Source organism: Somniosus microcephalus, chromosome 17 (assembly GCF_052327205.1).
Source record: "Somniosus microcephalus isolate GS21.2 chromosome 17, FLI_Smic_1.0, whole genome shotgun sequence".
Classification (NCBI taxonomy): domain Eukaryota; kingdom Metazoa; phylum Chordata; class Chondrichthyes; order Squaliformes; family Somniosidae; genus Somniosus; species Somniosus microcephalus.
Window position 1 is genome coordinate 9971824 of NC_141003.1, and position 17046 is coordinate 9988869.

Below are 17046 nucleotides of genomic sequence, written 5' to 3' on the forward strand. Positions count from 1 at the left end.
CCTAACTTCTGAATCCCTAGCATTAGACACTGTAACACTAACGCCTTTCTCTTTTTAATCACTTTTTAACCCTAAGACCCTAATCTTTATTAACTGGACACTCTCCAAGGACTGCTGTGTCTCTTTCCATCCTCCTGTCATTGTTTCCTGACCTATCCCTTAGGCCCCCCTTTAGACTCAATCAATTTATTAAGAAATGACCGGACCTTGTCCGGAATATTCCCCGATCCTCCTATTGCAAATTGGAAATCCCTTTAAGTCACGATAACTAAGAGAATGCTCACCCCTCGAACTGATGTGTGGGAAACACTTCCACGAACCAACTCTAATTTTAACGAAATTTGGAAAAATCATTTCCGACCAACTTCGACTTAACAAAATTCAAAAATATCACGTCGGGCCAACTCAGACTTAACAAAATTTGAAAAAAATCATGTCGGAGTCACCAAGATGTTGGACTGTTTTCTTGTTCTTTCTCTTGTTATTTTAAACATCAGATTACACAGACACTCCGTTACAGCAATGCATGATCAGAACTTTATTGAAACCTCATGACATCCACAACCAGTATGAGTGCACAGGTCTTTTCATACATCACAAAACCAGTATGAGAGCAAGCTGCTAAAACACAGACTCACTGCAATCTTATACCATTCTTTACCCCTTGATCACTACATTTCATGCATACCACCAATAAATCATAGTGCATTAATGAGACGTATAAATTACAACAGAACAGCATGAACTAAACAAACATGCACTTCCATAAATACAAGTGACCAGGCTGACATGTTCCAGACCATTACAGAAATGGCTGAATGACTCTTACATATTCCACTAATTTACTTTACTGTGAACATATCCTCACTTTAAACGCTGTGATTATCGGCACAAACTATTTTGTGGCCTTCTGCACATGCGCGCGGAAACCCAGAGCTGCGCATGCGCACACGATCCCCTTCTGCACATGCGCGCTGTTTACCAAGGCTATGCATGCGCAGTACCCAATAGTTGTGGCCTGCAGTAGGCCACTCTTTCCTCAGCTCCACGGGAGAACTGGATCGGGGGTGGGAAACGGAGCAGGGAGAATGGGGGGATTGGAGAGGGGGAGAGAGGGGGAAAGAGAGAGGGCGCAAGAGAGGGGATCGGAGAGGGGGAAAGAGAGAGGGCGAGAGAGAAGGGATCGGAGGGGAGAGGGGCTCGGAGGGGAGAGAGGGGGGGGAAAGAGAGAGGGTGAGTGGGGATCGGAGTGGGGAGGGGGGATTGGAGGGGCAGGGAGCAGAAGGGGGAGAGAGGGCTAGAGAGAGGGGATCGGAGAGACGAGGAAGAGGAGGGGGAAGAGAGGATCGGAGGGGAGAGGTGGTCAGGAACTTGGGGGGGGGGTAAAGTGCATGGAGAGCATAGTGGGGCTGGGGGGAAGAATGTGATCCAGATGGCAAGACTGATCACGTTCTTCCAACCCCACCCCCTTCACACCCGCACCACGTTCTCTCTCCTCCCCCTAGGCCTGGTTGATTTCTCAGAAAGCTCGGTGCGTGTGTGGCAAGAGATGTCGTTGGACTGGACAAAATCCGGAAGTCATGACACTGTCAATATTCACTTCATACCCAATAAACCTGTTAAAAATCCGTGACCCACACACAATGCCCCATCTTTGTGGGTGGGGGGGAAGGTCAGGAACCCGGGAGGGGAGGAACTTGGTCGGGGGGAGGTCGTCAGGAACTTGGGCTGGGGGGGGGGCGGGGGGGGAGGTCAGGAACTTGGGCGGGGGAGATCAGCAACTCGGAGGGGGAGCAGAAAAGGTCAGGAACCTGTTGGGGAGGGTAAAGGTCAAACACTCGAGGGTATGAGGAAGGTCAGGAACTTTTTTTTGGGGGGCAGGAACTTGTTTGGGGGGTAGAAGGTCTTAACCCGTGAGGGTGAGCCCTATCTGTTCTATGTAAGCTCTGTTCTTTCTGGAGCTTGGCAATCAAAATGGCTCGAATTACACTTTGCAAAGTAATTGATTACTTAGGCAGGCAGGATCTAATTACACATTCCAGATAAACTGTCTTGTCCGCCAAAGGGACCGATCAGAAATCAGGTGTTGCCTTCAAGGTGACCAATCAGAGATCTGGTGTTGGAAATAAATACCCACCTAAGAAAAGTACACAATTTACAATCCATGCTCAGCAGAAAGCGGTTTTAACTTTTAACTCATCGTGTGCTGGTGCACAGACGGCGCAGAAATAGCGAGATACTCACGTAGTGTGAACACTCGTTCCACGCCCCTCCCCCTGCCAAATTAGTTTAAACCCTACCCCACAGCACTTGTTAACCTCCCTGCGAGGATGTTGGTCTCAGCTTTGTTGAGGTGCAACCCGTCCATGTTGTACACGTCCCTCCTACCCAGGAACTGGTCCCAATGCCCCAGGAATCTGAGGCACTCCTTCCTGCACCATTTCTCCAGCCACTCGTTAACTCATGGCGTACCTCTTAATCCCCTGGCCTTGCTGGCCAAAGTGCGCATCAATAATGGGGTGTGTCGTTAGCACACCGTTACATTGCCAATAAGATCCGGTCCGATGAAAAGGCCACTCAGCTCATCAAGCTCAATGAGCTTTCTGAGACAATCTAATGATTAATGGACCCGTTTCAACCAATGAAGGATAGTTCTACATTAATGATTATGATGCACCTTCCTTACCGAACGTTAAAAAGGAAAATTGAGTGAACAGCCTTGAAGCACTGACCAAATGGATGAGACGCTAAACCGAGGCTCCATCTGCCCTCCCAGGTGGACGTAAAAGATCCACGGCACTATTCGAAAGCAGGGGGTTCTCCCCGGTGTCCTGGACAGTATTTATCCTTCAACCAACATCACAAACACAGATTTTTTGGTTGTTATCACATTGCTATTTGCGGGATCTTGCCGTGCGCAAACTGGCTGCCACGCTTCCTACATTACAACAGCAACTTAACGTCAAAAGTACTTCATTGGATGTAAAGCACTTTGGGACGTCCTGAAGTCGGGAAAGGCGCTAGAAATGGATGACTTTGGCCTAGAAATTGGATATGGCCCAAAAATCTGTCCTCCAACAGATTGCTAGGAATGTTGAGACGACACCCAGGGGGAATAGCAGTGGGTCTGTGAGGCAGAAACCTGCTATCCTCTCTCAGGATGACAGCATTCCAACTCCCACCACTGCTACTCCACCATTACCCTTGCCGCTGCCTGTCAGCCAGCCAACCCAGTCTGCTGTCACTCATGCCCAGGTGGTGCAGTCTACAGCCGGGCCTTCTAGGTGTCCTGCAAGGCCATCTGCAGTCTCCCCCACAGAAACTCAGCAGCCTTCCACCAGCCATGCTGCAGCCACTGGGGTAGCACTGCATAGGCGCACTAGAGTAGGAAAGGATACACGAACAACAGGCACTAAGAGATTGCACAAGGGTGATTAGTTCATATTGTAATATTAATTGAATACTTATAAATATATTAATTTTGTTCAGAATGTTCGTTTTGTGGTGGCTCTGATTTCAGCTTTGTGCTCAAGAGGACACTGTGATGTTCCGTGACAGAGGGACGGTATGATGGGGATGTGGTGAGCAATGGGGATCTGGGGTTTCATTCACTCGAATCGGAGTCTGATGAGGCGTTCACGGACAGCCCGTCCAGAAGGGGTATTTGTTACCTGCTTCCTCCCTTCTTCCTCATCTTCCTCCTCTTCCTCTTGCTCCTGTTCCTGCTCCTCTTCCTCTTCCTCCTCCTCCTCCTCCTCCTCCTCTCCCTCGTCCTCCTCTTGAGGTGGTCCCGCAATCCCTGCTGGCAAGGGCTGGGCCCTTGCGATAGCCAAGTTGTGAAGCATGCAGCAGACCACCACGAAATGGGAGACCCGTTCCGGCGAGTACTGGAGGGCTCCTCCCGAGCGGTGGTCAAGGCAGCGGAACCGTTGCTTCAGCAGCCTGATGGCCTGCTTGATGACGTTCCTGGTGGCAGCTTGCTTCTCATTATACGAGTGCTGGGCAGGAGTGGTGGGGTTGCGGAGGGGAGTCATGAGCCAGGTGCAGAGTGGATAGCCCTTGTCTCCGAGCAGCCACCCTCGGGTTTGACGTGGTGGCTGGAAGATTGCTGGCACACCGGACTGGCGCAGGATGAAGGCATCGTGACTGCTGCCAGGATAGCGGGCATTGACCATCAGGATGCGTTGGACGTGGTCGCACACCAACTGTACATTAAGTGAGTGGTAGCCTTTGTAGTTACTGAAGATCTCAGGATTGTTATGCGGTGCCCGCAAAGCAACGTGTGTGCAATCAATGGCGCCCTGCACCATGGGAAAGCCCGCTATCCTGGCAAAGCCACATGCACGCTCATCCTGCTTCTCTCTGTTTAGAGATAAGAAAACGTAGTCCTTTCTCCTGGTGTAGAGAGCCTCTGTGACCTCCCGGATGCAGCAATAGACGGCGAACTGGGAGATGTTAGCTATGTTTCCTGCTGCAGACTGGAAGGATCCACTGGCGAAGAAATTGAGGGCCACGGTGACCTTGAGGGCTACTGGGAGAGCGGTCATTGCCCTGCTCTGAGGCTGCAGGTCTGGTTGCAGGAGGTGGCAGAGTTCCGTGACCACCTCCTTGGTGAAACGGAGCCTCCGAATACACTGCTCCTCGCTTAAGTGGATATAAGAGAAGTGCTCTCGGAAGACCCTAGGTAGGTAAGGCCTCCTGTTGACAGCCCTCCTGACCCTTCTCCGCCTCCTCCTCCCTCTGCGCGCATCTTCTCCTCTTCTTCGCTGCCTCTGCTCCCTCTCCCGAAGATACTCGAGTGCGAGGGGGACTGCCAGTAGAGCCCCCATGACTGTGAGCAGGTGGAGTGAACGGCAGCCTTTAAATCACAATGAAGGAGTTTCCCACTTGCACCGACACTCCCCGTCACCTTAGCACCTTGCAATAAGTTAATGATGCCGCTGGAGTTGCAGAAAGTTGCCCAGAGCCTGTTAAACTGAAAAAGCATGTCAACGGTAAGTTATTGCTGGTGATCCCTTTAAATATTGCTGGAGGCTCCGCCTGCTTGTGAACTGCTCAGCTGGTTGTGGTTCACACAGGCCGGGGAGAGGAGCGGAGACAGCGTCAATGGCCAATCGGGCGACAGGTGAGCGCTGCACTCACTGAGCTCACAACCTGCATCATCGACACATCCCCAGCCAGCGCCGACCTGCTGAAAATGGCGGCCGCCGCGGGACCGCCGGAAGTGAGGCGGCCGCCATTTTACTTCAGCCTTGAGGGTCAGCGCTTACACCGCCAATGTCCAGGTCCTTCTTTCTGAAGAACTCCGGCCCGCCCGATTTCAGTTCCACAGAAGTAAATCCGCTACCGCCGGTTTTTAAATTAAATTTGACTCGCAGTGTCAAGTTCGTCCAGATGACTTCGCTCGCTCAGCTTTGGATGATTCGCGCTGCCGTCGCGAGAACAGTTTGCCGCGCGCCATGGGCGGGGTTTGATGGAAGGCGCGCGCGCGGGGAGGGGGCGGGGTTTGCTGGAAGGCGCGCGCGGGTAGGGGCGGGGTTTGCTGGAAGGCGCGCGCGGGGAGAGGCGGGGTTGTCTGGAGGGGGCGGGGTTTACTGAAAGGCACGCGAGGGGAGGGGCGGGGTTTACTGAAAGGCGCGCGAGGGGAGGGGCGGGGTTGTCTGGAGGGGGCGGGGTTTACTGAAAGGCACGCGAGGAAAGGGGCGGGGTTTACTGAAAGGCGCGCGAGGGGAGGGGCGGGGTTTACTGAAAGGCGCGCGAGGGGAGGGGCGGGGTTTACTGAAAGGCGCGCGAGGGGAGGGGCGGGGTTTACTGAAAGGCGCGCGAGGGGAGGGGCGGGGTTTACTGAAAGGCGCGCGAGGGGAGGGGTGGGGTTTACTGAAAGGCGCGCGAGGGGAGGGGCGGGGTTTACTGAAAGGCGCGCGAGGGGCGGGGCGGGGTTTACTGAGGCGCGCGAGGGGCGGGGCGGGGTTTACTGAGGCGCGCGAGGGGCGGGGCGGGGTTTACTGAGGCGCGCGAGGGGCGGGGTTTACTGAAAGGCGCGCGAGGGGAGGAGCGGGGTTTACTGAAAGGCGCGCGCGGACAGTTTGAGGGAGGGGCGTGGTTGGAGCGCGGGATGGGGCGTGGTTTGCCCCGGGGGGCGGGGTTTGAGGGAGGAGGCGTGGTCTGAGGGTGGGCGGGAAGCGCGGGGAGAGGTCGCTAACTGGCCGAACGCGGCGACCGTTTCGGTGCAGCGGCCGCCTGTGAGGGATCTGGGGCGCAACAGGCCCGGGATAGGCCGCGGATCAGCGGCTGAGAGCTCGAGCTTTATCGCCGGGGCGGGCGTCCGTGCTGAGGCCGCTGGTGCCGGGACCCCGGCTGTGTTCGGGCCTGTGTCCTGACCGGCTTCACACTGACCTGCACCCTGGAGACAGAGGGCCGGCGCCCGCACACCTGCAGGTAAGAGCGCGGGTGGCTGGGCGCAGAAAGATATCTCCATCAAACAGCTGGTATCTGACAAAGACTTGCATTTATATAGCGCCTTTCCCGACCACCGGGCGTCCCAAAGCGCTTTACAGCCGATGAAGTATTGTTTGAAGTGTAGTCACTGTTGTAATGTAGGACACACTGCAGCCAATTCACGCACAGCAAGCTCCCACAAACAGCAATATGATAATGACCAGATTATCTGTTTTTAGTGATGTTGGTTGAGTGATAAATATTGTCCAGGACACCGGGGCGAACTCCCCTGCTCTTTGTGATTGTGGGATCTTTAACGTCCACCTGAGCGGGCAGACGGGGCCTCGGTTTGACATATGTGAAAGACGGCACCTCCGACAGTGCCGCACTCCCTCAACACTGCACTGAAGTGTCAGCCCGGATTATGTGATCAAGTTTCTGGAGTGGGACTTGAACCCACAACCTTCTGACCCGGATGGCGGGTGCTACCCACTGAGCGGGTTACAATGACTGACAGTTTCAGCTTCTAATCACAAAGCATTCTGTGTTAATCCAAGATGTGGAGGCAGGTGTAACTCTTCCTGAAAGTTTACGTACCTGTAGAAAGTTGCAATGTTGTCAAGACAAAATGTAAAATCAATGAAGTTATAACCAGGCTGGTTACAAACACCTTGATGCCTTGCCAACTGGTCTCCCACAGGTCCTCAACTAAAATTTTACCACTTGGTCAAGCCATCTCACTGTTGACATGCCATGTGTCCTTTTAGTTTTTTCCAGCAACAACTTACATACGTACATATAGTCCAAGTCGCCTCAAAGGTGTGACGAGAACAGGCAATGAACCAAAGGAGAGGTTAGGATGACCAGGGTCAAAGAAGTGAGTTTTATGGAGGGCCTTAAAGAAGATGAGGGAGATGGAGAAACGGAGGGTTGTGTTTTGGGTGGGGAGGGTGCGGAGAATGAATATGGTGATTGAAAGTGCAGTTGGCAATGGTGTATGGGTGTGCTGGGTGAGTGTGACTTGGTGCAACATAGGATTTGGGTAGCAGAGATTTGAATCAGTTCAAGTTTGTGAAGGATGGAATATTGGTCAGGAGAGCATTAGAGTAATTGGGTCTGAAAGTGATGGCAAACAGCAAAGTGGTTGAGCTAGCGCTGGTGTTGGGCAATGTTAGGTGCAAGTAGGCGATTTTTGTAATGGTGAGGATACCTCAAGCTCAACTTGGGGTTCATACTTATTCAGCCTGAAACAATGGCTGGGTAGGGGGGGATGGAGTTAGTGATGAGGGTATGGAGTTTGTTGTGAAGGCTGAAGACAATGGCAGATTTCTCCTGAATTCCCTATTGGATTTATTAGTGACTATCTTCTATTTATGGCCCCTAGTTTTGGTCTCCCTCCACAAGTGGAAACACAGAAGATAGGAGCAGGAGTAGGCCATTTGGCCCCTCGAGCCTGTTCCGCCATTTAATGAGATCATGGCTGATCATCCAAATTCATACCCTGTCCCTGCTTTCTCCCCATATCCCTTGATCCCTTTAGCCTTAAGAAATATATCTAACTCCTTCTTGAATATATTTAATGAATTGGTCTCAACCGACTTGTGTGGTAGAGAATTCCACAGGTTCACCACTCTCTGGGTGAAGCAATTCCTCCTCATCTCAGTCCTAAATGGCTTACCCCCTTATCTTTAGACTGTGACCCCTGGTTCTGGACTCCCTGCCATCGGGAACATCCTTCCTGCATCTAGTCTGTCCAGTCTTGTTAAAATTTTTATAAGTTTCAATGAGATCCCCTCTCATTCTTCTAACCTCTAGCGAATATAAGCCTAATCGACCCAATCTCTCCTCATACGTCATTCCTGCCATCCCAGGTATTAGCTTGGTGAATCTTCGCTGCGCTCCCTCCATGGTAAGAACATCCTTCCTCAGATGAGGTGAACAAAACTGCACACAATACTCAAGGTGTGGTCTCACCAAGGCCCTGTACAACTGCAGCAAGACATCCTTGCTCCTGTACTCTAATCCTCTCGCTATGAAGGCCAACATACCATTTGCCTTCTTAACCGCCTGCTGCACCTGCATGCTTACCTTCAGCGACTGGTGCACAAGGACACCCAGGTCTCTTTGCACTTCCCCTTTTCCCAATCTATTGCCACTCAGATAATCTATCTTACTGTTTTTGCCACCAAAGTGGATAACCTCGCATTTATCCACATTATACTGCATCTGCCATGCATCTGCCCAATCACCCAACCTGTCCAAATCATACAGGAGTTTCTCTACATGCTCCTCACAGCACACACACCCACCCAGCTTTGCGTCGTCTGCAAACTTGGAGATATTGCATCTAGTTCCCTCGTCTAGACCATTAATATATTTGTGAATAACTGGGGTCCTGGCACCGATCCCCGCGGTACCCCACTAGTCACTGCCTGCCACTCGGAAAAAGACCCATTTATTCCAACTCTTTGCTTCCTGTCTGCCAACCAGTTCTCTATCCAAGTCAGTACCTTGCCCCCAATCCCATGTGCTTTAACTTTACACGCTAATCTCTTATGTGGGACCTTATCGAAAGCCTTCTGAAAGTCCAAATACACCACATCCACTGGTCCTCCCTTATCTATTCTACCACTTACATCCTTAAAAGATTCCAGTAGATTAGTCAAGCACGATTTACCTTTTGTAAATCTATGTTGACTTTGTCCGATCCTGTCACTGTTTTCCAAGTGCTCTGTTATTACATCTTTTATAATGGACTCTAGCATTTTCCCCACTACCGATGTCAGGCTTACCGGTCTATAATTCCCCGTTTTCTCTCTACCACCTTTTTAAAATAGTGGGGTTACATTAGCTACCCTCCAATCCATGTGAACTGTTCCAGAGTCTATCGAATGTTGGAAGATGACCAGCAATGCATCTACTATTTCTATGGCCACTTCCTTAAGTACCCGAGGATGTAGATTATCAAGCCCTGGGGATTTATCGGCTTTCAATCCCATCAATTTCCCTAACACCATTTCCCTACAAATACTGACTGCATTCGGTTCCTCCCTCTCATTAGATCCTATGTTCCCCGACATCTCTGGGAGGTTATTTGTGTCCTTTGTGAAGACAGAACCAACGTATGTATTTAATTGGTCTGCCATTTCTTTGTTCCCCATTATAAATTCCCCTGATTCTGACTGCAAGGGACCTACGCTTGACTTCACCAATCTTTTTCTCTTCACATATCTATAGAAGCTTTTACAGTCAGTTTTTATGTTCCCTTCTCTGTCTACCCTGCCAAACCCTTTCATGATCCATGTCGGCCTACTCCTGAGGTCCCCGCTATCACAGAAGCCAGTCTTCAACCAATTCGATTCGCTCCACGTGATATCAAGAAACAGCTGAGCGCACTGGATACCGCAAAGGCTATGGGCCCCGACAACATCCCGGCTATCGCGCTGAAGACTTGTGCTCCAGAACTAGCCGCGCCTCTAGCCAAGCTGTTCCAGTACAGCTACATCACTGGCATCTATCCGACAATGTGGAAAACTGCCCAGGTATGTTAGGTCCACAAAAAGCAGGACAAATCCAACCCGGCCAATTACCGCCCCATCAGTCTACTCTCAATCATCAGCAAAGTGATGGAAAGTGTCATCGACAGTGCTATCAAGCGGCACTTACTCACCATTAACCTGCTCATTGATGCCCAGTTTGGGTTCTGCCAAGACCACTCGGCTCCTGACCTCATTACAGCCTTGGTCCAAACATGGACAAAGGAGCTGAATTCCAGAGGTGAGGTGAGAGTGACTGCCCTTGACATCAAGGCAGCATTTGACATCAAGGAGCCCTAGTAAAACTGAAGTCAATGGGAATCGGGGAAAACACTCCACTGGCTGGAGTCATACCTAGCACAAAGGAAGATGGTTGTGGTGATTGAAGGTCAATCATCACAGTCCCAGGACATCGCTGCAGGAGTTCCTCAGGGCAGTGTCCTAGGCCCAACCATCTTCAACAGCTTCATCAATGACCTTCCCTCCAACATAAGGTCAGAAATGGGGATGTTTGCTGATGACTGCACAGTGTTCAGCGCCATTCACAACTCCTCAGATAATGAAGCAGTCCATGCCCACATGCAGCAAGACCTGGACGACGTTCAGGCTTGGGCTGATAAGTGGCAGGTAGTATTCGCGCCACAGAAGTGACTATCTCCAACAAGCAAGAGTCTAACCATCTCCCCATGACACTCAACGGCATTACCATCGCCAAATCCCTCACCATCAACATCCTGGGGGGTCACCATTGACCAGAAACTTAACTGAACCAGCCACATAAATACTGTGGCAACAAGAGCAGGTCAGAGGCTGGGTATTCTGTGGCGAGTGTCTCACCTCTTGACTCCCCAAAGCCTTTCCACCATCTACAAGACACAAGTAAGGAGTGTGATGGAATACTCTCCACTTGCCTGGATGAGTGCAGCTCCAACAACACTCAAGAAGCTCAACACCATACAGGACAATGTAGCCCGCTTGATTGGCACCCCATCCACCACCTTAAACATTCACTCCCTCCACCACCGGTGCACCGTGGCTGCAGTGTGTACCATCTACAAGATGCACTGCAGGAACTCGCCAAGGCTTCTTCATTAGTACCTCCCAAACCCGCGACCTCTTCCACCTGGAAGGACAAGGGCAGCAGGCGCATGTGAACACCACCACCTCCCAAGTTCCCCTCCAAGTCTCACACCATCCTGACTTAGAAGTATATCGCCGATCCTTCATTGTCACTGGGTCAAAATCCTGGAACTCCCTCCCTAACAGCACTGTGGGAGCACCTTCACCACACGGACTGCAGTGGTTCAAGGCGGTGGCTCACCACCACCACCTCGAGGGCAACTAGGAATGGGCAATAAATGCTGGCCTTGCCAGGGACGCCCAATTCCCATGAACGAATAAAAAAAAATTATCTTAAAGACCTCTATCAGGTCACACCTCAGCCTTCTCTTTTCTGGAGAAAAGGACCCCAGCCTGTTCAATCTTTCCTGATGGATATAACCTCTCAGTTCTGGTATTCTAGTAAATATTTTTCCTGCCTTCTACTGTGCCTCTATATCCACCTGGGGCAAGAGAGCCCCAGGTGGGCAGAGGAAACGCTTCAAGGACACCCTCAAAGCCTCCTTGGAAAAAGTGTAACATCCCCACCGACACATGGGAATCCCTGGCCCCAAGACCGCACAAAGTGGAGGAGAAGCATCCGGGAAGGCGCTGAACACCTCGAGTCTCTTCGCCGGGAGCAAGCGGAAGGAGCGCACGTCAACACAAGCACCCCACCCACCCACCCGCCCCTTCAACCACCGTCTGCCCCACCTGTGACAGAGACTGGAGGTCCCGCATTGGACTCATCAGTCACCTGAGAACTCATTTTTAATGTGGAAGCAAGTCATCCTCGGTTCCGAGGGACTGCCTAAGAAGATGATATACTTTTCTGTAATATACAGGAAACTCTCGTTTAAACGGCACCTAAATATCCGGAATTCTCTATTAACCAGCAAAATTCTCACTCCGAAAACACCTCAATAACCGGAAATGTTGCCGAGTCTGAGTCTCCCGCGGTGGCCGAGTTAGTCAGTGGGGGTAGTTCTCCAAACTGCCACTACTCGGCTTCTTGGCGCTGTCGGAAGTCCGAACACCTCAATAACAGGAGTCTAACTTTTTGTTAAAAATAGCCTCGGTAGATAACCCTCTCCGTCATCCAGAATTTTTAATCAACCGGCACCATCCCGGTCCCGTCGGTGCCGGATACCAGAGAGTTTCTTGTATGGAGATTGGGACAGCCCACAGTACTGTAAGTGTGGTCTACCCAAGGTTCTAAACAAGTTTAACATAACTTCTCTGGTTTTGAATTCTATCCCTCTAGAAATGAATCCCAGTGCGTTTTTTATGGTCTTATTAACCCGTATCGCTACTTTTATTGATTTGTCCAGCTGTAGGCAGAAGTAGATGAGGAAAAGAAGGCGGGTGCTCGAGGATGGATACTTGAGGGACTCCTAAGGTAATGGTGCAAGGTAGAGATGTTCAGGCTGTGATTGGTTAGGTAAGAGCAAATCGAGCAAGGGCAGTGTCACTGAGCAGGGCAATACAGGAGAGACATTGGAGGAGGTTGGTGTGGTCAATTGTGTTGGAAGACTGCAGAGAGGACGAGAAGCGATAATGCATCCCCGTCACAGCGAATGTTGTTCGGGTCGTTTGTTTTGAAACGAGGCTTGCTGAGACTGTGATTTCATAACCGAGGTGTTTACAGTGCATAATGGCCGAACCCACCTTCAAAAGGCATAAACATGTGAAATACTATCACTTTACATTGAATAAAATTTGCTTTTACGGCATCTATAGAAATATGTGGCATGCACAATGCGAAACAGGCCATTCAGCCCAACTGGTTCATGGCAGCATTTACCCTTGGCACAAGCAAATTGTCTTAATCACATTAACCCACCCTGTTCCCATATCCTTCATCCCTATTTCCTTTATTTCCCCTTTTTTCACCCACCTCTCCAATCTAATCTTGAATGTTGACATAGTTTCTGCCTCGGCCACTAACCCTGGAAGTGAATTCCACAGACTCACAACTCTGTTAGGAAGTTTCTCCTGCCCTCGGTTCTAAATCTCTTGCATTTAAGCTTGTATCTATGACCCCTCAATTACTGGAAAGTCTGCTTCTCTACTCTATCCCATCCTAACATCTCGCCCCGTTATCTCTGTTCTGATGAAAAATGCCCCAATATTTTAAATATTTGTATTTCCTCATACCAGGCAGTATCTCAGTGAGCCTGTGCTGCACCCTCTCTAAAGCCTCAATATCCTTCCTATGCTGTGCAGCCCAATACTGCACCCCATTTCCTAACTGAAGTCTTATTTAGGTTTAATAATGGCCCATCATTACCTCTTGGCTTATGTTCTACACCTCTTGTGATAAAACCTAGAATTCTATTGGCTCTTGTCAATCTGAGGTGTGACCTTCAACGTCCTTTGAACCTGTGCCCCCAAATCCCACGGCTCTTCCACAGCATCGAGCCAGCTTGCATTTAGATTATAACTACAGGAAACTTTCTGGTATCCGGCACGGACGGGACCGACGTGGTGCCGGTTCATCAACAATTCCGGATAACCGAACGCTATAGTAAAAGATACGGAGCTCAGAGCTCCGTATAAAGCAACAAACCCTGTTGCTGCTTCAAAACAATGGGCACAAGTTGCAAGCGTCTCTGTAGCTTAGCAACAGCTTCAGCTACACCCTTACACAGCAACAAATGGAGTAAAAAAAGTAACTAAAAGTAAAAAAAAGTTACCTGAACCGACTCCTGAATTTTGCCGGTGGATAGAGCGCTCCGGTTATTTAGGGGCCGGTTAATCGAAAGTTTCCTGTACTGCTGGTTTGTTTTACCGTGACCTCACACTGCCATTGAATTCCATTTGCCCCTTTTTAGCCCATTCCCCTATCTTAACAATATCCCATTACAGCTTCCTTTGGTCTTTTAAAGAATTAACTACACCTCCTATTTTGGTAACATCTGCAAATTTCAACAGCACTCTCTAGACCTATCTCCTAATCATTGGTATCCTGCAGTCTGAATATTTCCTGATGAGCAAAACAAAGTGTCAATAGTGCATGTCCTTCGTGGGTGCTGGGGGAGGACCTGTGGCATTAAACTGAAGGACAGTGGTGGCTTTTCACGCTTAGTCTGTGCATTGCAGGTGGCTGACAGTTGCTGCAGGTCTTTCTAGACCAGCTAGCATGTCTCAATCATTGCCTGTTCCTGCACACTGCTGCTTCGCCATCTACAGATGGCGCCATCTGCAATGAGCCGGTTGCCTGCTGGTGCCCATTGTGAACATGCGCCAATTTCCTGTCTGATGCTGGACCACTCTCCTCTCCCTGCTTTACTGCAATCTGTCTGCCCCTACCTGTGACAAAAGAGCTTTTGTATACGGCTCACTTCTGTCGGTGCTGTTGTGATACTTGAGAACCTTCCCGTTTGTTATACTCATTAATTCCAGTTCTAAGCTGGATAAAACACTTTGATTTCAACCTGGGGGGGGCTTAACAACTAAAAATTGGCATTTTCTCTCCCTTCTTTATTCATACTGGTTAAGCCATCCTCGGAGGGTAGGAATCTTTAAAGCAGTGCTAAATGCAAATAGTTGGTCAGTTAAAGCACTTTTGCCTCTGAGTCAGAAGGTTTTGGGTTCAAGTCCCACTCCAGCACACATTCCAGGCTGACACTTCAGTGCAGTACTGAGGGAGTGCTGCACTGTCAGAGGAACTGTCTGTCGGATGAGACGTTAAACTGAGGTGGACATAAAAGATCCTATGGCACGGTTTTGAACACTTATCCCCCAACCAGCATCACTAAAACAGATTATTTAGTCATTATCATATTGCTGTTTGTGGGAGCTTGCTGTGCACAAATTGGCTGCTGTGTTTCCTACATTACACAGTGACTACACTTCAACAATATTTCATTGGCTGTAAAATGCTTTGGGACGTCCTGATGTCGTGAAAGGTGCTATAGAAATGCAAGCCTTTTTCTACTGACCCCCATTTATTCATGCCTACTTTTTGCTAAAATTATCAAAATGGGAAAATACTGCTATCAATTTTATTTTATCAACTATAAATGGCTTACCCTGCCCTTGCACGAAAGCCTCTGTGTTGTATATAATTGCGGTTTCAACGGTCTCCCTTTTGGTCCGAAGTATTTGATTTGCAGTCAGTTGCACAAATTGGGTTCGTCCAGTTTGGAATCGAGGTATCGGACTGATGGACCTTCTTAAAACCCATCTTTTATTCCTTAGCTTTCAATCATCCTTCCTAAACTCGCTCCCCGGCTCAGTGTTTGTTCCTCTTACCACGACTGCAGAGTGCATTGGGATGTTTTAAATCTGCTATAAAATGCAAGTTGTTGTATCTGTTTGAACACTGTCAACAGCAGTATACATGCCTAAGAAGAAGACATGCATACATTTTTTAAATATTCGTTCTTGGGATGTGGGCGTCTCTGGCAAGGCTGGCATTTATTGCCCATTCCTAATTGCCCTCGAAGGTGGTGGTGAGCTGCCGCCTTGAACCGCTGCAGTCCGTCTGGTGAGGGTGCTCCCACAGTGCTGTTGGGGAGGAAGTTGCAGGATTTTGACCCAGCGACGATGAAGGATCGGCGATATATGTCCAAGTCAGGATGGTGCTACCTGAAAAGCTGACTAGTATAAACTCTGCATATTTATGTTCTGTATGTGTGTTGTCTTTTTTCATTCCATTTATCTATATTCAGACTCCGAATCTATTCAGTTTTTGCGAAACTACTGTATACTTAACCAAGAGCTTTACTTTGGTGGCTGTCATATTTCACATGTATCCCATGTTCTTATTTTGCAGGATATACCATGCCGGATAGCATCAAATTAGCCTCATGTGGGGATGACATTAAAATCTGGGATTCGGTTTCCATGACCGTGGTGGAACAGTTTAACCCTCACAAGAAGCCCTGTGAAGTAACTTCTGTTTGCTGGACCGTTGATAATATCCTTTGGGACTCTGTGCTGCCAGTATCTACTGCATGTATGAGAATCTAATCAAATGCAAAATGTAATCGGATGTCATTATTAGAATGTTGTGGCAATTGATTTTAAAATGTGTTAACAGGGCCCCAATTTATTGAGCTGCAAGGGAAAAGTTTTGCTCTGAGGTTTGCAATACAACATTTTTAGGTCGGCAGGGAGGAATGATTTTTATTTGCATTGATCTACATGTGGTGGTCAACTCCCAGATTTCTCATTGTTCTGCTGGAATTTCTGGTCTCTGCTTTTTATTTTTTTGCTCGTCTCTTCCTCCTACCATCCTTCCCTTTTCAGCTGGATTTCCTCCTTCTGCTGCTTTCTCGTGGCCTTGACCACTAGTTCGATCTAATTAAAGGCTAACATTTCCATGATTGCCTACTAATACCCTTGTATGTCATTATGGAATGTGTTCAAATTCTTCCTAAATTAAAAAAAAACTCATTTGTTCTGTGCTTGCTTTAAACTTATTTGCTTAAAATAGACCAAAAACATAATCATGGGTAAAATAGACTTTTGAACATTTTTTAGCCTGGTTTTAACTTAAGTAAAGACCGATAATAAACCTCATGCAAAACTAAGAATGTTTTGTCTTCACTTTGAGTGCCACTGAATATCCAAATTACAGCTTTGTTTACATAGCATTTTGTGGTTCAGATAGTAATAATTTGGCTCTCGTAATGAGGCAAAATAACTCCAATTCTTAAAAGCAATCATTTTACCTTCATTCCTCCACATCAGTGTTTGGTGAGCTCATCCAGCAATGGGGACAAAATAGTACTGTCATCCTGCAGGTCTACTCCAGTTCCGATAAAAGATCTTGCCGAAGGGGTATGTAACTTTTTATTATTTAAAACTAAAACTTGTGTAAAGTTGGAGCATGGCTATAAAGTTTGGGGGAATTCTTTGTAACTAATTTAGTTAGAATGCCTTCCATTTAATGTTTTGACGAAAGGTCATTGACCTGAAACGTTAACTCTTTCTCTCTTCACAGATGCTGCCTGACCTGCTGAGT

The 17046-nt window shown here is 48.8% G+C and overlaps 1 protein-coding gene across 5 annotated transcripts in view; it reads left to right on the forward strand.

Moving 5' to 3' along the window:
* The first annotated feature begins 5253 nt into the window (after positions 1–5253).
* nedd1 (NEDD1 gamma-tubulin ring complex targeting factor) overlaps positions 5254–17046 on the forward strand; it is a 58147-nt gene continuing 46354 nt past the window's right edge. For 2 of the 5 annotated variants that reach the window (XM_086009910.1, XM_086009909.1), the window contains exons 1-3: positions 6165–6438; positions 15853–15996; positions 16768–16862. In XM_086009910.1, coding sequence (XP_085866036.1) covers positions 15861–15996; positions 16768–16862 — 231 coding nt within the window. In that variant the 5' untranslated portion in view covers positions 6165–6438; positions 15853–15860. Of the gene's footprint in view, positions 5335–6164; positions 6439–15852; positions 15997–16038; positions 16063–16767; positions 16863–17046 lie in introns of those variants that run through there. The other 3 variants (XM_086009906.1, XM_086009905.1, XM_086009907.1) reach the window with 3 other exon arrangements.